Source organism: Tenrec ecaudatus, chromosome 7, assembly GCF_050624435.1.
Source record: "Tenrec ecaudatus isolate mTenEca1 chromosome 7, mTenEca1.hap1, whole genome shotgun sequence".
Classification (NCBI taxonomy): Eukaryota; Metazoa; Chordata; class Mammalia; order Afrosoricida; family Tenrecidae; genus Tenrec; species Tenrec ecaudatus.
In genome coordinates, this window is record NC_134536.1 from 152,964,809 (window position 1) to 152,990,888 (window position 26,080).

Genomic DNA, 26,080 nt, shown 5'->3' on the forward strand with positions numbered 1-26,080 from the left:
AGCAAATGTGGTGAAAACTGATGGTGCTTAGCTATGAAAAGATATGGCATCTGGGGTCTTAAAGGCTTGATGCTAAACAAGCAGCCATCTAGCAACAAGCCCACATGGAAGAAGCTCACCAGTCTGTTTCAACACATGAAGTATCAACAGGATCAGGTAACAGGCTTCAGAAGACACAAAACAAAACAAAAAACACCACATTTTGCTGAGAATGAGGGGGTTGGGGCAGAAACCCAAATCCATCTGTAGATAATTAGACATCCCCTCACAGAAGAGTCAACAAGGAAGGGATAAGTCAAACTGGGTGCAGAACAGTACTGATGAAACACAATATTCCTCTGGTTCTTTGAGGCTTCCTCACCCTCCACTATCATGATCCCAGACCAGAGCATGTACAGTGGTACAGATAAGAGGTCATAATACATAGAATCCAGGTCAGATAAACCCCTCAGAAACAGAAATGGGAGTAGTGATACCAGAAGGGTAGGGGGAAGACAAGGGAAGAAGGGGGAACTGATCACAATGATGGCCCCATAGCCCACCCCCACCAGGGGGGCAGCCACGAACAACAGAAACGTGGGTGAAGGGAGACAACATTTTGTGTAAGTTATGAAAATAATAATAATTTATAATTTATCAAGGGTTCGGGAGGGTGGGGAAAGGAGGGAAAACAGAGGAGCTGATCCCAAGGCCTCAAATAGAAAGTAAATGTTTAGAAAATGATGGCAAACTATACACAAATATGCTTGCTAAAATTGATGTGTGGATTGTTATAAGAGTTGTAAGAAATCCCAAGTAAAATGATCGTTTAATAACTATAAGCAAATAAATAAACAAAATTAATTTCTGGAAAACAAAAGAAAGCAGGGGCTCACACAATTGCAAAAGCCAGCACAGCATGTCCAGTCCAATTCAAGTCTGTGAGTCAGATGTTCATTGAAGACTTCTCATGACTCATGTAGCTGTAGGGGCCGGTGAACCAGGAAGCAGGAAACAGGAAGACCCCAGGCTGGTGAATGCACAGTTTAATGACCTATGGTTGGTTGTCTACTGGTGGCCCCTCAGGGGCCCTGAGGAGTCTATCTTCCAGTCGCATAACAGCTGTGACTTGATTAAGGGGTTTGCAATCCACCACAACCCCTAGCTTCTCACAGAATTGATTAGATCCCATCATGGAGTTCATTATGCTGTGTTAGATCACACCACGAGGGGCGATTCCTGCCAAACTATTGAGAACCCTGGTCCACTCAATTGGACACAAAACCGAACTATGACACAGATTTGGCTACTTTCTGAAAAATTCAGTGCTTGGATCAATAGAATTTCATTTTTCTTTTTAAACTAGAAAGAGATTCTGTATCTATATCTCAGGATTGACAAAATCACATGTAAATTGTCCCATACAAATACATGGAAGGTGCTGCCACCATAGAGAGAAAGTCTTTCGAGTAATTGCAGAGGAAAAAGAGGAGAGGCCTGTATTTTCTTTACGTTGCCCTGTCATTACCAAAGACACTAACTTAAAAAAGTTTAGAACACTGAAAAATTTTCATTTTCTAAATTTGATTAGTAATATAGTTTAAAGAAGTAGATAAAGTATATATTATTTATTTAAAGGGAAAAAAGAGAAATAGAGACAAAATTATTTTATGGAATAATTACGAAGACTAATGACATAGGGAAATGTTTCAATCTAAAGGTAAATTTAAAATATGTGTTAAAAGATTGCTCACATAGTCTCAAGGCAAAAGTATATATTAAGTACACACACACAGCTGAAAAAAATGACGAGCAGGAGGGAAAAAATGAAAATAATAGCAATGATTTTCTCTCAGTTGTAGAACTGTGAGGGATTTTACTGTTCTGTATTTTATAAGTTCTCTGTAATAAACATGTGTTCAGAACACAGGCCTGGTGATCTGCTTCCAACAAGCCACAGCCTTGAAAACTGTGGGGCAGTTCTATTGCACACACACGGTGTCACCATGAGTTGGAATTGGCTCACCACAACAAACAGCAAGATTTATACTGTGAAAAACAAAATCCTATAAGTATAATTTTAAAATTACATACATATTTCAGAAGAGACAAACACATCAAGGTTAAGCAATATCCCCTTACAGGCTAAGTATTTTTCTTTCTTTCTTTTTAAAATACTTTTATTGGGGACTGTTACATCTCTTATCACAATACATACATTCATCCAGTGTGTCAAGCACATCTGTACATGTGCCTCCACCATCATTTTCAAAGCATTCTCTTCCCACTTGAACCCCTGATATCAGCTACCCATTTCTTCCCCCTCCCTGCCCACTCTCCCTCATGAACCCTTGGTAAGTTATAGATTATTATTTCCATGTCTTACATCATCTTCCTTCTTTCCTCACCCACTTTTCTGTTATTCGTCCCCCTGGGAGAGAGTTCTCTAGATTGATCCTTGTGATCGATTCTCCCTTTCTCCCCCCACCATCCCCTAATCCTATTGGTATCTCTACTCTCATTGTTGTCCCTGAGAGGTCTATCTATCCTCTCTACCCTGTGTTTGGGTTCTCATCTGTAGCAGTGTGCATGCCCTGGTCTCATCTGATTTGTAAGGTAGAATTGAAGTCAGGATAGAGGGGTGAAGAAAGCAGCAAAGAACTAGAGGGAAGTTATGTGTTTCATCAGTGCTATACTGCACCCTGACTTGCTCATCTCTTCCCTGTGACCACTCTATGAGGAAATGTCCAGTTGTCTACAGATGGACATTAGGTCTCCACCCCATACTCCCCTCGCCTTCATCTTGGGTATGGTTTTGCTCTGGGTCTTAAGATGCCTGATACCTGATCCCATTGATACCACATGATCACATAAGCTGGTGTGCTTCTTCCATGTGGACTTTGTTGCTTCTCAGCTAGATGGCCACTTGTTTATCTTCAAGCCTTTAAGACCCCAGATGCTATATCTTTTGATAGCTGGGCACCATCGATTTTCTTCACCACATTTGCTTATGCATCCATTTTGTCTTCAGCGATCGTGTTGGGAAGGTGAGCATCACAGAATGCCGGACTGTTAGAACAAAATGTTCATGTGTTAAGGGAGTACTTGAGTGGAGGTCCAATGTCCATCTGCAACCTTAATTCTTAACATATACATATGAGCACATGTATATTCCCCTCTCGTTATATATGTATTTACATATGTACATGCCTGTATTTTGGACTCTATAAGTATCCTTTGCCTCCTAGTTCTTTCCTCTATTTCCTTTTACTTTTCTCTTGTTCTACCATCATGTTCAGCCTTCAATCAGGTTTAGTAATTCCTCACTGCTACTTTGCCCTTGATTAAGTTCCAGTAGGCATCATATGACCTTCCTTCAATTGATTATAGTTCACTTGTTCCCTTGTCCCTGGGTTGGTTACCCACCCCCTTCCTTTCTCCCACCTCCCCTTCTCCCTTATCACCCTGGAATCATTTGTCTCATTATTTTCATCTCTGAATTATTCATCCCACTTATCTAAGTAAACAAGCAGCTACATTAATAAGTGCAAACACCCGGCAAAGCCAAATAAATGAACAAAGGACGTCAAAACCAACAAAACAATAACAGCAACCAAAACCGAAATAACAGTAACCAAAAGAAAACCACTGACAACAATGGAAAAGCCTATAAATAGTTCCAGGTCTGTGTGTTGGAAGTATTTTTCTGAAATTCCTATCCCTTTAGCACTTGCTCTGTGAATTGACCTCATATACACTCAATGTTAAGCCTGCTTCTTTCTACCTGAGTGGGGTAGCCACTGGGTCTCCAGCTGTCTTGAGAATTCAGGTACCATAAACCTCCAAGTAAGCATGTCCCACTAACCACACAGTTGTTAGGCATGGCTCATTAGAAGTGAACAGATGCCACAATAACGTATCCAAGAGAAGTATCAAGAAAGAGCAAAGAGTCACAAGACTCTGTGGAACAATAAAGAAAAACAGTCCCAGACTTCTGGAACCCTGGTGGTGTAGTGGTTTCACTCTGGGTGATGATCCAAATGGTTAGCACTTCATAAACCACCAGCTACTCTGTTGGAGAAAGATGGGGCTTTCTTCTCCCATCAACAGTTACAGTCTGAGCAATACATTGGGGGTCACTATGAGTTAGCATCAATGGCAATGGCTCTGAGCTTGATTTTTTTTCCTTTTTCTCAGACCTCCTGAGGCTGGGTATGACATCTCCAGGAATAATGCCCTTTACCAGACTTTCTGGAGTGGAGTTACGACTTCCAGCAAGAATGAGGCCATTCCGGTGCCTGGCTATCAAAAGAGATAGTGTCTGGGGTCTTAAAGGCTTGAAGGTGAACAAGCGGCCATCTAGCTCGCTCAGAAGCAACAAAGCCCACATGGAAAAAGCACACCAGCCTGTGTGATCACGTGGTTCCGAAGGGATCAGTTATCAGGCATCAAAGAACAAAAAATCATATCATTGGGTGCACACCTCAATGGTACAATTGCTGAGGACAAACAGGTGCATAAGCAAATGTGGCAAAAAAGCTGATGGTGCCCGGCTATCAAAAGAGATAGTGTCTGGGATCTTAAAGGCTTGATGGTGAACAAGTGGCCATCTAGCTCAGAAGCAACAAAGCCCACATGGAAGAAGCACACCAGCCTGTGCGAGCACGAGGTGTCGAAGGGCTCAGGTATAAGGCATCATCAAAAAAAAATTTTACCATAGTGAATGAAAGGGCAAGTACAGAGTGGAGACCCAAAGCCCACTTGTCGGCTAATGGAGATCCCCTCCCAGAGGGGTTTAGGGGAGGAGATGAGTCAGTCAGGGTGCGACGTAGCACTGATGAGGAATAGAGCTTTCCTCCAGTTCCTAAATGCTTCCTCCACCCCCCACTACCATGATCCGAATTCTACCTTGCAAGTCTGGATAGAGCAGAGGTTGTACACTGGTGCAGATAGGAGCTGGAGACACAGGGAATCCAGGGTGGATGATACCTTTAGGACCAGGGCTGTGAGGGGCGATACTGGGAGAGTAGAGGGTGAGTGGGTTGGAAAGGGGGAACCGATTACAAGGATCTACATGTGACCTCCTCCTTGGGGGACGAACAACAGAGAAGGGGGTGAAGGGAGACGTCGGATAGGGGAAGATATGACAAAATAATTATCTATAAATTATCAAGGGCTCATGAGGGAGGGGGGAGCGGGGAGGGAAGGGAAAAAAAGAGGACCTGATGTAAAGGGCTTAAGTGGAGAGCAAATGCTTTGAAAATGCTGAGGACAAAGAATGTACAGATGTGCTTTATACAACTGATGTATGTATATGTATGAATTGTGATAAGAGTTGTATGAGCCTCTAATAGAATGTTATATAAAAATATATAGATAATTTCTGAAGCTCCTACTGTAAAGAGTTACAGCCATAGCCAATATTAAGGGCTCAAGTAGAGAGCAAATGTTTTCAGAATGATGAGGGCAACGAATGTACAAATGTGCTTGACACAATGGATGGATGGATGGATTGTGATAAGAATTGTATGAGCCCCCAATAAAATGATAAAAAAAGAGGTACAGTTTTGAGTTCCATCCAGTGTAGCCGCCTAGTTAAAGTCTCTGAAAAACTCTCTGCAAAGGAACCTTTGAAAAAGCAGAAAAATTTTAGGTGTAAGATGCGGCAAAATAATAATTGTTATTATTAATCATAATATGGTAATGATAAAATAATGAGGCTCCTGAGTGGGAGCTGATTTCAAGGAGTTCAAGAAGAAAGAAAATTTATTGAAACCGATTGTGGTAGCAATTGTACAACACTGCGTGACGTGGTTGAATTATGAAATGTTATGACATCTGTCAGCGCCCCCAATAAAATGATTTTAAAAAATAAAAAAATAAATGAAAGTTGTAAAAAAGAAAAAGATTCAGGAGCCTGAGTTCTTTAGAACCTCTGCTGAGGAGCTGCAACCTTTGCCTATCACCCCTTGGTGCCTCAGAGGGAGAAATTGACAGAGAGCTTCCCCCCAAAAAACACTGCACGGATTCTGCGCTGCCCAGCAAGATGCCTGGGGAGCTGCCACTTCCCCTAGAGTTCCAGACCTCAGCAGAGGATAACAGTGAGCTCAGACCTCTTCTCCACAGCCTCCTGTAAACTGACTCCTGGCCCCTAACAATTCTGCCCCAGCATACTGGGTGATGAGCTTGAACTCACATAGAAAATTCACAGGCTCCTGGTCACTGGAATTGAGAGGTGTGGGGGCCACATCCTGCTCACCGTATTAATACTGGAGAGGGGAAATTTAGATCAGCTGGGGGCTGATTCAAAGTACCCAGCAGGGACTCTCTGGGACTGGACTGTGGTAGAAATTCCCCTGAGAATTGAGGGGGATAGCTAGCCCTGTGTGTGTGCAGAATTAGGTGGTCCTCTATCAGGGAGCAAATCAGAAGGGAAGAGCTTGCGTGCTTCAGCATTTCTCGATGGACTTAGGATTCAAAGTGGTATCACCTGTGTCAGTCCTGACCAAACAGAATCGGGGCCTTGTTCTGACATGAAGTCAGTGAGTGCCACTCAGGCAAGTGTGCAGGCTGTATTTTGGACATTCTTTTCACTCCCCCATTCTTATTGGCTGTGTTGATCTTGGTCTAGCACTCCCTAGGGACTTGAGAGCCAGTTTGAAACTGAGGCTCGAGGGGGGGAAATAGTTCATCGCTTCTTGCCTTTGACTCCTGCTAGGCTGCCTGCCCACCTATGCGCAGTTCTCTGAGATCTATAATAACTAGGTGGGGATTGTTTTTTGGACAGAGACAAGTAATAAAAATAAAACAATGGACCTAGCACCAAAAATTAAGTGGATTCCTGCCCCTCCCCCGAGAAGAATTTGTTTCAAAGGACCACATTGATTCTGCAGCTCCGGGAGATGGACATATCTGATCAGAGCACACGGTAGCAGATGAAGGGGCAGGAGGAGAGAGTGGAACACAGCCTGGCCCACCAGGCCATGAGGAAGATATTCCTGAGTAGAGCAGCCAGTCCACAGAGAGAACAACATGGCTGGCCCCACTATGAGAAATGATGCCCCTTAGTGACTAAGGGCGATACAGGGGACAGCACCGGAGACACAGTGTGGGAATTGAGCCTGACTGACCACACCGAGGCAAATCACTGGGGAAGTGCAGCGGAACAGCAAGGGAATGGAGTGGCAAGGTCCCCAGGGAATGCTGAAAGTGGACTTTGGGGCCAGAGCGTGCTGCCCCAACAGACTGGACTGGAAAACACTCCTAAGGGCCAGCAAACGATCCCTGAGTGAAGTAATAAATAAATAAATAAATAGATAAATAAATAAATAAATAAATAAATAAATAAGTAAATAAATAAAGCGATGATACCATGTCTCAGAAACAGAACTCAATGTCTGCATGGATCCAGAAACAGGAGAAAACAGCACATTTGTCTGGACTACATACAGATGCGGACGTGGAGGGGGAGAACACTAGACTCTCTCATGAGAGACGTTAGGGGAATAATTTTCACAGCTGTTGTAAGTTATAGGAGGGGAATTTTGATAGAAATTCAACAAAACAAAACAAAAACAGAAGAAAAGATAGAGGACCTCAAGGAAGAATTACAAGACCAATATGACAAAATAACCAAAAACTGGAAACTATCCAACAACCTCAAATACAAATTCAAAAGGCAGATGCTCACATGATTCAAAGTTTAAAAGGCACAAACTTATAAGTGGATACCCACTCTTGTCCCCTCACCACACTGTTCTCTTCTGCAAAGGCAAAACAGTGCTTTCTAGAATCTTATGTATCTTTCTAGAGTTAGGCTAAGTTATATATATATATATATATATATATAGATAGATAGATAGATAGATAGATAGATAGATAGATAGATAGATTCTGTCCTTTCTCATACAAACAGTGACATATAATAATACCAATTTGTCTTTCTTTTCATTTAAAGATAAGCCTTGGAGCTTAATAGCAGTATGAGGAACTTGGGAAAAGTCTCCCCTAAAGAGACTTCTATTAAACTGGTCAAAATTGGTAAAAACATTCAAGGTACCCAGAAATTTACCGGGGACTTAGAACAATTGAGAGGCATATATTCAACAAAATCTATAGAAACTCAGCAAAATAAAAAAGCGGGGATGGGGATGCTATGGCATTCAGCCTAGCCCCCCACCAATCATCCACCCACCTCTGTTGTGAAAGTTGTCCCACCAGACTTAGCATCTCAGTTGAAGCTCCTATTTCTTCCAACTTCTTGGAGTCGAAGAACTATTAGGGTGGACCTAGCATCCAGTGGGTTTCAGAAGACCCCCCTTCCATCGGTTCTGTGTGCAGCGGTCTTAACCAGAGTGGGTGGTGGGAGGCAGGAGTATTCCCACTCCCAATCCCACTGCATAGCGAGAACCAGGGTGAGGGTGATGTGTTGTGAAAGAGTTGCTTTGGCAAGCTCGGCTCCTGAGAGGAAGTTCCCATCTCCGTTTTCTGAGTGAAAGAGTTATTTGATAGGATGTGAACATGAGAAAATTTGACTCTTCGTTCCCCTGCTCAGGGATATGGATGATTTACATTAAGTGGCAACCACTGATCAGTGTGCCAGTTCCCACCCCGTAACGCACAAATCCAACTCAGAAGGAGTATATAGGAGCATATGTGGGACAGAAAATGAGTGAGTCCCCTCTACTTCCAAAGCCTGGAGGTTTTGCTGGGGGAATGGTGGGTGATTGTAGCAAGCCTCACAATGGCCAACATTCTAAATGTGCCAAGGACCCCTGCTTTCTTTAAATCAGACAGCAGAAGAAGGTAAGCCTTCACAGTATTGTTGTAAATAATAGAGTTGTCAACTACCAATTAGTAATAGTTAAATTCTGGGTGTGATATCAACAGAGGTAGACCAGCCAGTAATGTAAGGTGGCTGAAGAAGCAGATGATCAAAGAGAGGCTGACTAAGCAAAGGCATACCTGTGTGGATGTCCGAGAATGAGTCCTTAGAAGAATGACTGGATAAAAAATAAACCTTGGATCCACATGCCTTTAGCTGAAAATGGAGCAAATCAATACATTTCCTGTACAGAACAGAGATTTCCAAGGTACCACACATCCTGTGGTAAAAGTCAGTAATTCTAAGAACAATCGCTGTCCAATCAGAAGCTGACCACTGCTCAATATTGACCCTGAGGTGATCTCTAGGAAGTCAGTTTTAAAGATAAAATCCAGAGGGAAAGAAGTTTGACCAAGGTCATTATAGATTGCACACAATGTTGTGCAAATCGACTTCATTGAAGTAGTTGAGCCGAGTCATTAACCAATCAAATACTAATTACTGGGGTCCGGGATTAGTCTAAGGGCAAGAAGCTGGAAGGAGTTCGTTGTATGGCAGTAAGGAATGTGTTGGGAATTGAGAGCATCAATGAAAAATGGTGCCCCAGATGATCTGTTAGCCAAGCTCTGTGAAAGTTGCCCCTTTCAATGGGTTCCATGGGAATGAGAGCCCCATTATGCCATTGCAATGTCTAAGGCTTCAGACTCAGTGATCCAGGGCCTTAAGCAGTAACACCAGAATAGATCTCTCTCTCTCTCTCTCTCTCTCTCTCTCTCTCTCTCTCTCTCTCTCTCTCTCTCTCTCTCTCTTCCATTCCTGCTTTCTTCTGTGAGACTTCATCACAGGTAGCTCTTATCCATATGGGGCACCTCTGAAAGCCACATAGCATCTTATAGGTTGTGGCCCCAGAAGAGAACTTCTATTTGTCAGTAATTCCCACAAGAATCCCAGAATTCTCCTGGCATATATTTTCATCCTCAATCCAACCACAACATCCAAGGTGACAAGCAAGGAGGATTGGTAGCCTTGAGAGATGAAAGCAGCATTGCCTGAGTCACATGGAGAGAGGATAAGGATTAAAAGGGAAATTGGAGTGTATGCCTGGCAGAAAATTACCATGCCTTGTACAGAAAGTTAACCTTAGCCAGCAAGTACTTGAACCACAACCTACATGCAGGGCTTTATACAAACAGGAGGGCAGTATGATATACTGCTTTGAATCCTACATCTGCCCTAATTTTATAATTCTGAAGAAATTGCATAAGCCCTTCTGTTCCTTCTGGTGATTAGGAATTAGAATGCCAACTGTAAATTTGGGAGTTTAAGCCCATTGGGAGAAAGATGAGACTGTCTACTCTCCTAAAGATGTGCAGGCTCAGAAACCAGATTTGCGGCCACAATAAATCAAAATTGACTGGATGGCAATGGTTTGGGTGTCGTTTGGTTTCCTCTATACAATTAGACAGGTAGAACTTGTGTCATAGAAATGTAATAGGGCTAAGGGCGATACAGGGGACTGCACGGGAGACATAGTGTGGGAATTGCACCTGACCTGATCCCACCACACCGAGGCAAAGCACTGGGGGAGTGCAGCGGAATAGCAAGGGAATGGAGTGGCAAGGTCCCCAGGGAATGCTGAAAGTGGACTTTGGGGCCAGGGCGTGGTGCCCCAACAGACTGGACTGGAAAACGCTCCTAAGGGCCAGCAAATGATCCCTGAACTAACTACAAGCTTTTCTCTTGTGAACTGTTTTGTTCCGATCTTTGTCAGTGGTTTGTTTTTGTTGTTTTGTTGTCTGGTTGTATACTGTAGCTTTGTTTTTTTCTGTCTTGTTTTTGTGCATGTTAGTGTCTCCACAGGTCTGTCTGAATAGGACAGGCTGGATGAACTATCTGGAGGAAAAACAACGGGACCGACAGTTCCGGGGGGACTTGGGGTGGGGGGTAGGGAGGGTAAGGAAGTGGTGTTAACAAACACAGGGACAAGGGAAAAACATGGGACCCAAAATGGTAGAGAGGGGGGAGTGGCAGGCCTGGTGGGGAATGATCAAGGGTAAAGTTGCTTAGAGAACAGGCATACTCTAGCCCAGGTGGCGACGAAGCATGGTAGTAGGGCAAGAGGAAAGTCAAGGGAGATGGAGGAAAGAGCTAGGAGTCAAAGGGCATTTATGGAGGTCTAGACAAAGACATGTACATGCAAATATATATAGGAGGATGGGGAAATAGATCTATGTGTCTATATTTATAGGTTAAGTATTAAGGTGGCGGAAGGACCTTGGGCCTCTACTCAAACACTCCCTCAATGCATGAATACTTTCTTTTATTAAATTGGAACTCTATGATGCTCACTCTCCCGACACAACTGCTGGAGCCAAATGGGGTGAATAAGTAAATGTGGTGAAGAAAGCTGATGGTACCCGGCTATCAAAAGAGATAGTGACTGGGGTCTTAAAGGCTTGAAGATAAACAAGCGGCCATCTAGCTCAGAAGCAACACAGTCCACATGGAAGAACACACCAGCCTGTGTGATCGAGTGGTCCCGAAGGGATCAGCTACCAGGCATCAAAGAACAAAAAAATCATATCATTGACTGCACACCTCCATGATAGGATCACTGAAGACAAATGGGTGCATAAGCAAATGTGGTGAAGAAAGCTGATGGTGCCCGGCTATCAAAAGAGATAGTGTCTGGGGTCTTAAAGGCTTGAAGGTGAACAAGCGGCCATCTAGCTCAGAAGCAAAAAAGCCCACATGGAAGAAACACACAGGCCAGTGCGATCACGAGGTGCCAAAGGGACCAGGTATAAGGCATCATGCAAAAAAAAAAAAAAAAGATATATGTGTGTATATGTATATATGTGTGTGTATGTATGTATGTATATAAGTGTGTGTATATATATGTATATATATATCATATTGAATGAAGGGGGAAGTGCAGAGTGGAGACCCAAGGCCCAAGTGTCAGCCAATGGAGATCCCCTCATAGAGGGGTTTAGGAGAGGAGATGGGTTAATTAGGGTGTGAGGTAGTACCGATGAAGAACAGAGCTTTCCCCCAGATCCTGGATGCTTCCTCCCCCCAACTACCATGCTCCAAATTCCACCTTGCAGGGCTGGATAGGGCAGAGGCTGTACACTGGTACATATGAGGGGTGGAGGTACAGGGAATCCAGGGTGGATGATACCTTCAGGACCAAGGGTGTGAGGGGCGATGCTGGGAGAGTGGAGGGTGAGTGGGTTGGAAAGGGGGAACTGATTACAAGGATCCACATGTGACCTCTTCCCTGGGAGAGGGACGGCAGAGAAGGGGGTGAAGGGAGACTCCGGATAGGGCAAGAGATGACAAAATAACGATGTATAAATTACCAAGGGCACCTGAGGGAGGGGGGAACGGGGAGGGAGGGAAAAAAAAGAGGACCTGATGCAAAGGGCTTAAGTGGAGAGCAAATGCTTTGAGAATGATTGGGGCAGGGAATGTATGGATGTGCTTTATACAATTGATATATGTATATGTATGGACTGTGATAAGAGTTGTATGAGCCCCTAATTGTTTAAAAAAAAACAAGAAAAAAAAAGAAAGAAAAAAAATTAAAAAAAGATTTAGCCATTGTAAAAAAAAAAAAGAAATGTAATAGGGATTAAAACTTAAACCAAACATCGAGTCAATGTTGATTCATAGCAACCCTATAGGACAGGATAGAACTGCTCCTGTGAGTTTCTGAGACTGTCACTCATTATGGGGAAGAAGCTCCATCTTTAACCTAAAGAGCATCTCTTGGTTTGGTGGGTTCAAAGTGTTGACATTGCAGTTAGCAACCCAACTTGTAACCACTACACCATCAGGGCGCCTCTTATAGGGACTGGATGCACTACAATAGCAGGAGTGCTTGTAACAGTTCCTGGCATATATTAAGTAACAGGTTTTATTTTGGTCTTAAGCAAGGTTTTCCAACCTGAGAAATGTGCAGTGAGCCCAATAATAAACATATCAATAAGAGTACAAGGCCAAATGCAGGACTTTGGTCAGAACAGAATTCATCTAAGATAATGTGACTCTCATTCTATGAGCCTGTGGGTTGGGTTAGGTTCCTTGAAGATATTAGTACCACCTGGGGAGGCTGTGACCTTCTCTTAAATTCACTGGATAAGAGTCTCCAAAATTATGGCTCACCCAAGATAGATTTCCTCTCGATCTGAATCAATTAATGTAAAGGTTTTCCTATTGAACCCTATTACAATCCAGGCCCTCGGGGGGAGGTATCATGAAGATGGTCAGTGTGCTTAATAAGTTTACAGAGGAACATGCGGAGATCATATTATAAGTATAATACAATTGTGATGGTTGAAGTTATGTGTCAACTTGTCCATGGTATGATTTTCAGTTTGACAGATATTAAGCAATCATCCTCCACTTTGTAATCTGATGTGGAGAGTTTCCTTGGGGATGTAACCTGTATCTAATCTTTTGGCTCCTTCTCTCTTGATCCTGCATATGACTTATCATCCTCTGATCTCTAGTTCTTGGGATATAGGCCAACTGTTTACTTTCTGACCTGCAAATTTTAGGATTCACCAGCTCCCACAATCCCATGAGCCTACCAATGTGGGGGGTTATTTGCCCCTCCAACCATGTGAGTATGGAGACACCTGGCATGTGACTTATGGATTTTGACCTTGCAAATCTTCACAATTGTATGTTGTCTTCTTTGAAATAAATAAATATGTATATTTATAAAGATCCCTGCTGGCACAGTGGATTAAGCATTGCGTTACTAACCACAAGATCAGTGGTTCACACTCACCAGTGGATCCACAGGAGAAAGAGGATGCTGTCTCAGAAACTTTATAAGTAGCAGTTCTAATATATATATATATATGTATATGTATATATATGTATATGTGTATATATATGTATATATATATATATATATATATATATATATATATATATATATATATATATATATAAGCCTCACTAGTTTTGATACTCAAAGGAACTCAGCTTAAGACATTTGATACTGGGAGTGGGTCTAGAGGAACATAATGGTGAGGATACATTTTTTCTAAACTGGCTCTCATGTCTCGCTACTCTTAAAAGTGTCAATGACTGCTCCAGCAGTAAAGAGTATACGTTAATCTATGTCACAAAGTTTTAATAGAAACATGAAAGCGATCACTCCCTTTAAATAAAACATTTGTGAGAGACAAGGCTCTGGGTGATTTTGCATTTGATACTTTTTGCCAATTTTATCAGAATGAGAAGTATAAGAAAGCTGATTGGTTGGTCCTACTTTACGTAGAAAAAATAATAAGGGGATGAGCTCAAGGGTCCAACGTCACAACTCAAGCACCTCAGACAAAAACTGAAAATGAAGACTCCGGATAGGGCAAGATATGACAAAACAACGATGTATAAATTACCAAGGGCATATGAGGGAGGGGGGAATGGGGAGGGAGGGGGAAAAAAAAAAGAGGACCTGATGCAAGGGGCTTAAGTGGAGAGCAAAAGCCTTGAGAATGATTGGGGCAGGGAATGTATGGATGTGCTTTATACAATTGATGTATGTATATGTATGGATTGTGGTAAGAGTTGTATGAGTCCCTAATAAAATGTAAAAGAAGAAAAGAGAAAAAATGATTAGGGCAAAGACTGTACAGATGTGCTTTATACAATTGATGTATGTGTATTATGAACTGTGAAAAGAATTGTATCAGCCCCAATAAATTGTTAAAATAAAAAAAAATCAATCAGTTGCAAAAAAAAAAAACCTGAAAATGATTTTTTGGGTTTTGGAAGAAAGACATTTCTTGTAGTTAAATAGCTAATATTGTCCCAAACCGGAGTATTTGGAGTCTCTGAATTATTTATTGAAATTGAATTCCCAAGCCTCTAATGGTGTCTGAATTCCCAAATTCTACTCGCATCTGAAGTTAAAGCGAGGGTACTCATTGAAAGAAAATGAGATCCTGAAACTTGGAATGGGGATAGATGGGCAGCTAATCGGGAAGCTGGGGCCGTTGAGTCTCTGATTTCAGTAAGCCCTCTTACTCCTATCCGAGGAGTTTACTCCACCTTTGTCTGCGAAGTCACCTTCCCAGTGAAACCATTATTCTTTTCAAATCCATCCGATGATATGTGAAACTTCATCGGATTCACAGATCTGATTCAGCTGACGCTGTGAATTATTTGATCAATTCCTTTGGGCATCAACTGAGACAGATGCTTTGCGAGATATTTTTAAGTATCCCCAAGACCCACTCTACCACCTATTTTTACTTTTAGACCTAAAACTAGATTTAAATTCCAGCGAGCTTTAAGATGTTAGTACAAAATGTCACCCACGAGGAAGCATGATATATTCCAAAAGAACCGCTGGTTTTTTAACAAACTGAAGCCTGGAAAATATGTGTGGGAGTGACTATGAAGGGTGTGGGACAATGGTGCAAGGAAAATAGGATCAATAAGTATGTATTGATATCACAGACTAAGCTCAAATTCTTCATTTAATATTTCAATTTAAGAAGTGAGAAAATTAGCTTATTGTACTGAAACATTTACATGATGGCCTATACTGAAACAATTTGCAAGAAGGGATTTGCCCTCAAATTCATTTGCGGAGTCTCACATAGATTAAGCTTCAGTGAGTTCCTTCTGAACATGATGTAGCTAGTCTTGCCCTCAGGCAGAGGGCATTGGAAAGTGGATTTTTTTCCCTTCCACTCTAGCCAGCCCATGAAGGCACAGTCTCTCATATGGGCTTGCCTAGGTGTGTCCTTGATGTACATCACCATACTGGGGACAGTACAGGGGGTTATATAATTATGAGTCATTCCCTATCAGCTGTGGCCTGTCTTGGTCTGAAAACCTTGGACCAATCTTGTAAGCTCTTTTGTCTTGTAAGCTCTTTTATCTAATTTACCTGTTTTAATCATCATACTATTCCCACTCCTATAGTTCTACCTGTACCTGTGATGTACCAGTAATCATGAATTTGTGACCGTTTCCTTTACTCTATGCCTTATTTAGCTAGCATCCTGACGGTGAATCCTGGAATGCAAATATGACTTTGTGCTAATGGCTTCCCTCATCAGGATGATGTGTCTGTGTCTTTGCATTGTTTTTGTCCTTTTTAAGACTCAATGCATGCTCTCCTTCAATTGAATTTGAGATCGGGGTCTTTTGGACCCTAAAACAGATCTTGGCATCTGTGAGTAGAAAGTATAATGGGTTAAACGGCATAAAACCAACCTCAACACCTAACTGATACTGTATGGGTATTTCCTAAAAAATACATTTGAGTTCATTTTATCTCGAGTTAAGAAAGAGTGACACAGAATTGAGTTTAAACATAAATGTTAAAAATTAGATATAGAAATATTTCATATTATCTCTCTGTGTGCATGCATGTGTGTGCTTGTTGGTCCCCAACCCAAATTTTAATGTTACTAAACTGTATCTTTCCCTTCATGTTTTTTATAATGTGGATGTTTCTAAGTATTCTTGATTTCTGTGTGAGATTGTGAAATCTGCCACGAACCATTTGCTGTTTCACGATGCAAGAAGCTCAAGGCATTGCATTTATTTGGGGATCCAGAAGGAACTTAGTGTCATGTTAAAATTTTATAGTTTACTTAAAAATGACACAGACCAATAACTTCATAAGAAAATAAAAGTATTGTTTCGAGTTAAAAAAATAAAAAAAGAAAGAAGGGATTTGCTAAGATAGCGTAAGGTATCCAAATGTTTAGGGAAATACGCATGGGGGTGTAAGAGAGGATTTAAAAGGTTGGAACCATAGACCCACCCATAGAGTTTCCAGAGGACATACTTGACTACAAGACTGAGGAACAGATTCGTGAAGGGAGACCTAATATCTTGGAAGATGCTATTTTAGGTAAGTCAAATTTGCCAGTCGAAATTAAGACACCAAATTACAATGAGGTTGACTGGACTTGTTGGTGGTAAAGGCCAATGACATCACTCAATTGGCAAAGACAAGTAGGTGTGTTACTGTAATGATCAAAACAACCACAAAACAACCCTCCCCCACCCCCCAGACAATCCCACTGCCATGGATTTCACCCTACAGGACAGATTGGATCACTCTCTAAGATTTTCAAGATGCATTCCTAGGAGAGATAGACACATCTTTCTCTTCTTGAGCTCCTGATGGGTTCAAACCACTAATCTTATTGTTAGCAGCCCAGAGTGTAATCCACCATGCCACCAGAGCTTCTTACTGTAATGGAGAGTCGGGTGAAAATAATAAGAATAGTCCAATGCATATGAATTTATGTCTTGGTGTCCCTAGGAGTGAAAATCAAACATCAAACCTACTACCAGTGAGCCAATTTATACTTGCAGTCACTATATATAGGGGTTTTGAGCTCGTAAACCTTTGTGACAGAAGACCACTTCATCTCTCTTCTATGTAGCCTCTGGTGGGTTTGAACTGCTGACCTTATGGTTATCAGCAGATTGCCTACCCCAAATTACCACAAAGAGTGACACAGATAGAAAATTTGCTAAATATTTACTTGATCTGTACAAGTGGAAGAATTCTAGATCAAGAGAATGGCAGCCTAACTGGAATAGAGTCATGATCCTTCAATCAATTCCCAGGCTTGAGTCAGTTTACACACCCATAACCCCTTGAGTAAATGGGATGCTGGGTCCCCTTAAAGGACCCATACACTGTCGTAAATTTAAACTGTTAATCAGTCTTCCCCAAAGGGACCTATGGCCTTTTACAAGAGCTATTGTTATTTGGAGAAAAGGAAATAATCAGACATTTGCAGGATTACTAGATGTTGGCTCTGAACTGACACTATTTCCAGGAGACCAAAACATCACTGTGGCCCACAAATCAGAGTAAGGGTATACGGACATTAAATTATTAATGGAGTCTCAGCTCAGGTCCACCAATGGAGTCCCTAAACCTATTTTGTGAAAATTTCTCCAGTTCCAGAATGCATATTTGGAATACATATTCTTAGCAATGGATATAACTCCCCATTGGATTTCTGACATTTAGAAAGGGCGATGCGATAGTTTATTGTGCCAGCCTGGCCGATAAACACAAGTAGGATGAACTGAAGGGCAGAAGGATAAACGGCTCGGTGAGCCTCGCCTTGGTTGTTCTGTGCCTCAGTTTAAAGGGCTACACTACCTGTGGGATGCCTAGCCTGTGGACTGTGTCGCTGTAAGTTGAGGTCCCTTTAAGCCCATAGGATTGGAATGTTCATCTCTGGAGCTGGGGACTGACAGTTGATGACAGTTGGGGACCTGCCTTGCTGTTTGCTGCCTGGGTATATATAGCCCAGCTCTCTCTACAAAAGGGGACTGGCACCTGGCAGCTCTCAAAACTTGAAGGACTGCTAGTGTCTCACTGCTATAAAATTTAACTGTTAATTTCTTATATTATTTATCTGTATATTATTTAATGGTTTATTTCTTGAATTATATATCTATCTTTATAAATATATTTATATATAATTACTAGCAACCTGGTTTGTCTCTTTAGAGAACCCTGTCCAATACAGGTGATTATGGTAGAAAACCCATGTAGAAGCCATGAGAACTACCCCTATCCCCACACCTATGAAAATAGTAAGCCACAAGCAATAATACATTCCTAGAGAATTTCAGAGATTACTGACAGCATCAAGGAATTGAAAAATGTGATTCCCACCATATCCCCACTTAATTCACCTATTTGGCCTATGCCAAAAAAAAAATGTTGAATCTTGGAGAATGATAGTGGACTGTCATAAACCTAATCATGTGGTTATCTCAATTGTACCTGCTGTTCTAGATGAGTCTTCCTTGCTTGAGCAAATTAATACAACTCCTGGTACTTGGTGTGCAGTTAATGCTAATGGCTAATGCCTTTTTCTCAATTCCAGTTTCAAAGGCTCACCAAAAGTAGCTTGCCTTTATCTTCAAAGGCTAGCAATATATTTTCACTGTCCACCCTACGTTTATATCAACTTTCCAGCACTATGTCACAATTTAGTGTCTAGGGAACTTAATCATCTTTTTATTCCACAAGATGTCACACTGCTCCATTATATTGATGAAATTATACTCCTTGGACCTAGTAAAGAAGATGTATCAGTGACTCTAGACTGACTAGTAGGACATTTGGCTACTATAGGGCAGGAAATTAATTCAATACAAGTTCAGGCACCTTCTACCTCAGTGCAATTTCTAGCAATCCAGTGGTATGAGGGCAAGTCAAGATATTTCTTCTAAAGTGAGAGAAAAGGGGTTACATCTGTTGCCTCTTACTATTATAGAGGAGGACCAACTCCTGATGGGCCTCTTTGAATATTGGAGGAAACATATCCATCATTTGGGTGTTACTCTGGCTAATTGTGAAGTGACTAGAAAAGACGCTCGTTTTGAGTGGGGCCTAGAACAAGAGAAGGATCGGTAACCAGGTCAGGATGCTGGGTGAGCTGCTCTGATAGCTGGGTATTATAATCTGATGCAACGGATGTTGCCAATATGCTGTTTGGAGCAGGTGCCCACTTGTGAATCAAAGCATTTCTCTAATATTTTGGAGCAAAGCCTTGCCATACTCTGCAGAAAACTACTCTCTTTTAGGGAAACAGATTTTGGCTTGTTATGGGGCCTTCATAGATTGAACAATTAACCGTGTCACCATGTGGCCTGGGCAGCTGTTCATCATGAACTGGGTGTTGGCTGACCCACCGAGTCATGTAGCTGAGTGTGCACAGCAGCCCCCCGTCATTACACAGAAGTGGTCTGTTTGATATTGGGGCTGAGGAGGACTTGAAGACAAAAGTTACACGAAGTGTCACTTTGGGACAGGTGTTAGGCTGACAAGGTCCCTACTCCTGTCACATGACGTCTTCTTCCTGCTCTGTCTCCGTAACCTGAGAAGTTCCTTATGTTCAATTGTAACTGGTATAGATGCAGTCACTATCAAAAATGGACCACAACAGTATTGCATTCCCTTTCTGGAATGTCCCCGAAGGACAGTCGAGAAGGGATATGCTCTCAATGGGCAGAACTTTGAGCAATGCACCTTGTTTTTCACTTTACTTGGAAGGAGACATTGCCAGTTTATTGATTCATAGACTATGATATGGTTTACTGGATATTAAGGGAATTAAACGGGACATGATTGAAAAATTGGTGAGGAGTATTAGGGAAGAGGCATGCAAATAGATTTCCCTGAGTGGACTAAAGAACTGAAGATATTTGCTCCTGTGAATGCTTACCAAAGGATAACCCTGGCAAGATTTTAATAATGAAATAGATAATATATCTGTGAATATCTGTCAGCCCTTTCCCCCCACTTTTGTTTTGTCCAATGAAGCAAACTGGCCATCGTGGTAAGGATGGAGGGTGCGCATGGGTTCAGCAACATAGACTTGCACTCACCAAGGCCTACTTGTTACTTGGTTACAGCCATTGTTGAGTCTCAATATGCCGATATAAATACATCCCTGATATGGCATCATTCCTACAGGTGATCAGCCAGCAACCTGGTGGCAAATTGATTAAATTGGAAGACTCCATCCTGGAAAGGGCAGCATTTTGTTCTTACTGGAGTAGACCCTTAACTCTATATAGGGATTTCCCTTCCTTGCATGCAGTGCTTCTGCTAAAAATACCAACAGTGAGCTTACAGAATGATGTGTGCACCATCATAGTATTTCCACAGCCTTGCCTTGAATCAAGGAACTAACCTAGCAGCAACTGAAGTGCAGCAATGTGGCTGTGCTCATGAAATTCACTGTTCTTCCCATGTTCCCTGTTATCTTAAAGCAGCTAGCTGCCTTAAAAGAACAGTAGAATAGCCTTCTAGTGACACAATTACAGCACCAACTATGTTACAGTACCTTGCAGGGCTGCGGCAGTGTTCTCCATGAAGCTGTATATGCTCTTAACCAGCATCTGATATACAAGGGGGTAAAAAAAACAAAAAACAAAAGAGCGGAAATAAGCTCCGCTGGGCAGAGCTTTCACAGCACCATTCGAGTAACTTGTTCACCTGGGAACGTTCTCTCTGGTCAGTGAATATTTTTGTAAAAGCAGTTTCACTCAAACCTCATTTTTTGTGATGGTTGATTTAAGAGAACTGGGTGTGGCTGTGAAATTTTGTTTCCTGATCAGAAAAAATGCCGCAGAAACTGTTGTGATGTTGCACACAGCTCACAAAGATAGCACTATAGAAAAGCAAACTCATGTGTATGATTGGTTTTATCATTTCCAAAAAGGTGAAATGTTGATTGATGACAAACCTCGTTCTGGACATCCATCAACTTCCTGAACAGATGAAAATGTCAACAAAATTTGTACATTGTGCTTGAAGACTGACGACAGAGCATTGAAGAAGTGGGGAAGTTATCTGTACTACCGTGGAGCTCGGTTCAGTGCATTTTAATGGAAGATCGGGGAATGAGAAGGCTCACGGCAAGATGTGTGCCTTGGGTTCTGACTGACCAGGAGAAGATGAAAAGAGTGGAAACATGGCTGTCCTTTGAAAGAACACCTCGGAATTGACCCAGACTTTTTTCTAAGGTCAAGGAGACATGCTGCTCCTTGTATCCTTATGACCCCGAAAGCAAACATCAATCAAGCCAGTGGAAGATGCTATGTCACCTCACCTTGCCATCAAGTGAAAGCCAAGATCAAGAAGATGCTCATTTGTTTTTTTTGGATGTGAGAAGGCTAGTGCATTTGAAGTTCATTCCACCAGGTCAGACTATCAATCAAGCTTTCTTATTTAGAGGTTCTGAAAAAGATTGCATAATAGTGTACAACAAAAAATGCCTAATTTTTGGCAGACAGGGGACTGCTTTTGCTGCGACAATGCACCTACTCATGCAGTCATCTCAATGCATCAGTTTGGGGCAAAAAAACAGCATGCCTCTCTTTCTCCTCGCACCTTAATCACCTGAGCTCACTCCACGTGACTTCTTTTTGTTTCCAAGAATGCAGAGGGACATGAAAGGACAGCGATTTGAAAAAGTAGAAGAGATGACCAAAAAAAAAACTAGCGAAGTGCTGTCAGCCATCAAAACAGATGAGTTTGAAAAATGTTTATGAGAATGGAATCGCAGAGTTCCGGTTGCTAGAGTCTGGTTTTTTTTTTTTTTTTTTTGGTTTGTTTGTTTTTTGGTGGAGTGGTACCCTCTTGTGTGATACGGGTTCAGGAATCAAGGAGTGAAATGAAAATGGCAGCACTTCTTATTACCCTAAGTGTTTCACTCACAAAATTTTTACTTTCTGTTTGTTACCCCATGCACTTTGGGTCTAGAGTATTTCTTTCCAATGGGAGAAATGTTCTCACCAGGACACAGAACATTGATTCCATTGAACTGGAAGGTTGAATACCACTTGGCCACCTTGGACTCCATACCACAGATTCAACAGGCAAGGGAAGGAGTTACTGGACTGGCTGATATGATTGATCAGAGGTACCAAGGTAAAATTGGATTACAATTGGATTACAAAAGGTAAAATTGGATTACAATTTGGTCAACAAGTAAAATTGGTCAACAAGTGTATATATGGAATACAGGTGATTCCTTAGGACAAATATATCCCACCCATCTTCTGTAATTAAAGTCAATGGGAATCTACAGCAACCCAATGTCAGCATGACCACTAATGGTCAAAACCTTCAGTGATGGTTTGGTTCACACCAAAATGCAAACACACACACACACACACACACACACACACACACACACACACACACCAAAACCAAACCATGACCAGCTGAGGTGGTTATGGAAGGCAAAGAGAACAACTTCTCCCTGGGACAGGAGGATAATGATTTTCACCCACTTCTGTAAGCTTGGTACTTTCTCCTAACTTCTGCTACCATGAGGGTTCCCTGGAACCTGAGATTGGTCAAATTTTGCCTCTAGATAGTTCTCACAAAGGTCAGAGCAGTACCTTAAATAAATTAATATTATAACAGTAATAATGTCAAACATTTATTGAACTGAGAGTGTAGTACAAGTATTAACTTATTTCTCATAAGAGATGAGTGTGCTTTTGTTATCCCTCATTAACACTCGATGAACAGAGGCTTAATTAACATGCTAGTAAGAAACTGAGTTGGGAATCAAGCCCAGTCTGGCTCCAAAGTCCATCCTTATCATCACAAATTTTGATACTGTAGAATAGGTAAAAAACAATTCACTCCTGACACTTCTAATGTCTACTCCACATTGCACCCCTTTATATTTTCCTATATAACGATCCCACTGGGCAACAGTATACATACTCAAGGAAATCAACGAAACCACATAAAATCCAAACCCGAAGAAGGGCCCAAGTCACCAAGAAAACTATAATGTCAGGAACACACCAATCACATCTTAATAACATGAGCCCTTTATTAAAACGTATGGAAGAAATTAGATCGTAAGTTCTAGTTGGCAGTCCAAAGAAACCCACGTGTGTCCTCTGATTTCCTATCCTGGTTCTTCTAAGGCTAGCAGAGATGGTTGTGAAAGGCAGGGACTCATCGGATGGTGTATTTGTCCCACTTCTTTTCCGGGTCGTAGGGCTCCCAGCGGCTGGCCGGGAAGATATGTTTGTTCTTCTCGTACCAGCTGCGCAGCACCACCTTTCCCGCATGGGACTCATCTTTCTCCATGGTGGCATCACTCAGCAGCCGTACATCGTCATGCACGTCAAAGTTGAAGAGCGGCCCACTCTTGCCACGAGCCTTGGTGATGATGAAGTCATAGAAGGTGTGGTAATGGGGCAGGATGAGGTCCTCCTTGATGTACATGAGCTGCTCCACGCCTGCGGCACGCAGTTCCCGGAAGTCCGTGCGCAGGCTCTGCAGGGCCTTTTTCAGGAATTGCTGCACCGTGCTGCCCTTGGTCATGCGCACCATCCGCCGGTGGCCCGAGCCGTCCCAGTAGCTGAAAGTGATCTCCATCTCCTCGCTCTTGACCTTCTCCCGCTGGGCCTCCCACTCCTTGCGCAACGCCTCCCGCAGGCGATTTTCTTCCTCCTCGCGGTCCCGATCTGGCAGGAAGCTGGTGTCCACGTCAGGATTCTTACCAAGAGGTTTCTTCTGTTTCTTGGTCACCTCCACATCACCTCTGTCCTCCTCCCCCTCTTCACCGAACTCATCCAGCGAGAAAGACAGACTGGAGATCTTGCGCTTCTGCTCGTGGCGGCGCGCCTTCTCGCGCAGCTTCTCCAGCTGGAGCCTGCGTTTTTCCAACTGCTCCTTCTTGGCCAGCTGCATCTCCCGCTCCCTCAGCAGGGCTTCCTGTTTGGCTTTCATGTCGTTCAGGGTCACCAGGCCCACGGTGCTGGACTTCAGCTCTGCTTCCACCGCGTCGTAGTGTGCAGAGAACTTCTTGTCCACCTTTGACTTGGTGATGGTTTCCTCCGCGATGCGCTGCTTCAGCACCTCCATTTGCTCCTTCTGTTTCTCCCGCTTGCGGATCAGATGCATGGCGCGGCCTGCCTCCCGCATGGTGCCTTTGTACTGGGCCATGGTGAGGTTCAGGCTGCTCAAGTCCTTTCAAAGGTGGGGGGGCGGGAATCCTACAGCTAGTTCATCAATTCTCTGTCAAGAAAAACAGCTAGAAAGGGGTCAGACAAGAGAAAGAAAGAGGTTAGAATAACATCCTTACTAGTGGTCTGGTATCAGCATAGTCTGATAGAACTTCTTGGCATAGTGAACAGTTCTATAGTCACACCGATAAAATAGCCAGTAGTTCCCTGAGATTTCCGAGCATTTGACGTGTAGCCAGTGCAATGAAAGCAATGATTTAAAATTTTTATTTAGTTTCTGTAGTGACACTGCACAGCGCTGGTCTAAATATTGGGAACTGCACAGGGAGCGGGTTGGTCTATCTATCCAGGTACCCTTACATGACTAGATCCCCTATCAAGTATAAACATGAAAGAGTCAAAACTCCAAGAGAACAGGCTTGTTATTGACCTCGGCCTAAGCCCGGGAGTGTGTACCAGAGGAAAATTAAAACGAGAACATGTATTTTTCTAGGTGGGAAGACTGATGAGGCCTCCAGGTGGGCATGGCATTCTCCTAAAGATTCTGGGAACTCCTGGATTCCTCTCTGGAGGCAGGACACTCTCTCTGCTTTGTCTTCCTGCTGACAAGCCACATGGAGACGCCTGATGGAACCAGAGCCCTGGAGCTGGGGGAGCCACATGGAGACCACTGCCAGCACTAAGATGTTTCCACCGCCACTGGATCCACAAGACTTTCCACCCACTGGCCTGTGATCTTCCTGTATGTAGCCTCATGGCATAAGTTGCGTGAGTCTGCAGAGGAATTTATAGATTGGCTTCAGACATATGGGCTAATACCAGACCTATGGACTGGATCTGCACTGGACTGAGATTCTCTCTTAATATACAATTACTCTTTGATATAAAGTTTTCTACTACACACATATGAGTGTTTATGAATTTGCTTCTCCAGTCAATATGTTATTCCAGGAACAATAGAGAAACAAATCCATAGAAGCTCATATGTGCATGAGAGAGTTTTCTATAAAGGGTAATTGTACATTCAGAAAGCATCCCAACCCAGTCCAGTTCAAGCCCATAAGTTGGATATTAGCCCACATCTTCAGTACCAATCTATAAAGCCCTCTTCAGACTCACAAAAAACATGCAATGATGCCAAATGCAGGACAATCATGGACCAGTGGGTAGAAAATCTTTGGATCCAGTGGCATTGTAAGCATCTCAGTGCTGGCAGGGGTCTCCATGTGCCTATTCCAGTTCCCAGTGCATGGGGTCTTATCAGCATAGTGCCATGTGTCGTGTCTTGTCCTCAGGGATGTCTCACAGGAAGTGAGCAGAGAGAGAGAAGTGTCTCCCCGCTCCAAGATGAAATACCAGAATCCTTAGGGGAAGGTTATGCCCACACTGAAGTCTCATTGACTATGACAGAGTAGACTCCACTTCTCTTCACTCTTAATCCTCTCAAGTCCTAAATTGACACCAGATTATATACCTACCACAGACCACCCCTTGTCTATTTGACATGCTCACATAACTCTTTAGCCATATATAATTTTCAAACAACAATAAAATCATATTTCTACCAAATAGAATAAAAATAAAGTGCATGCAATTCAATATGTGCCACTCTCATTTAAACATAACATTTTATAAGTGAACAAAACAAAAAAAAAGTCCTATGCCCAACAATTGCAGTTGAGTAACACCTACATCTTAAGTCTATAATCCTATGAATATATTGTCCTACCTATGAAAGTTTGGAAGCCA

The 26,080-nt window shown here is 42.4% G+C and overlaps 1 protein-coding gene and 1 long non-coding RNA gene across 2 annotated transcripts in view; one reads left to right on the forward strand and one right to left on the reverse strand.

The window, feature by feature from the left end:
• LOC142453692 (uncharacterized) overlaps positions 1-26,080 on the forward strand; it is a 157,169-nt gene that overhangs the window by 86,294 nt on the left and 44,795 nt on the right. The gene's annotated exons all lie outside the window — the stretch shown is intronic.
• FAM50B (family with sequence similarity 50 member B) lies at positions 23,316-24,311 on the reverse strand. Its single transcript, XM_075554134.1, has one exon. It carries the CDS (start codon positions 24,309-24,311, stop codon positions 23,316-23,318), a length of 996 nt encoding a protein of 331 aa, XP_075410249.1.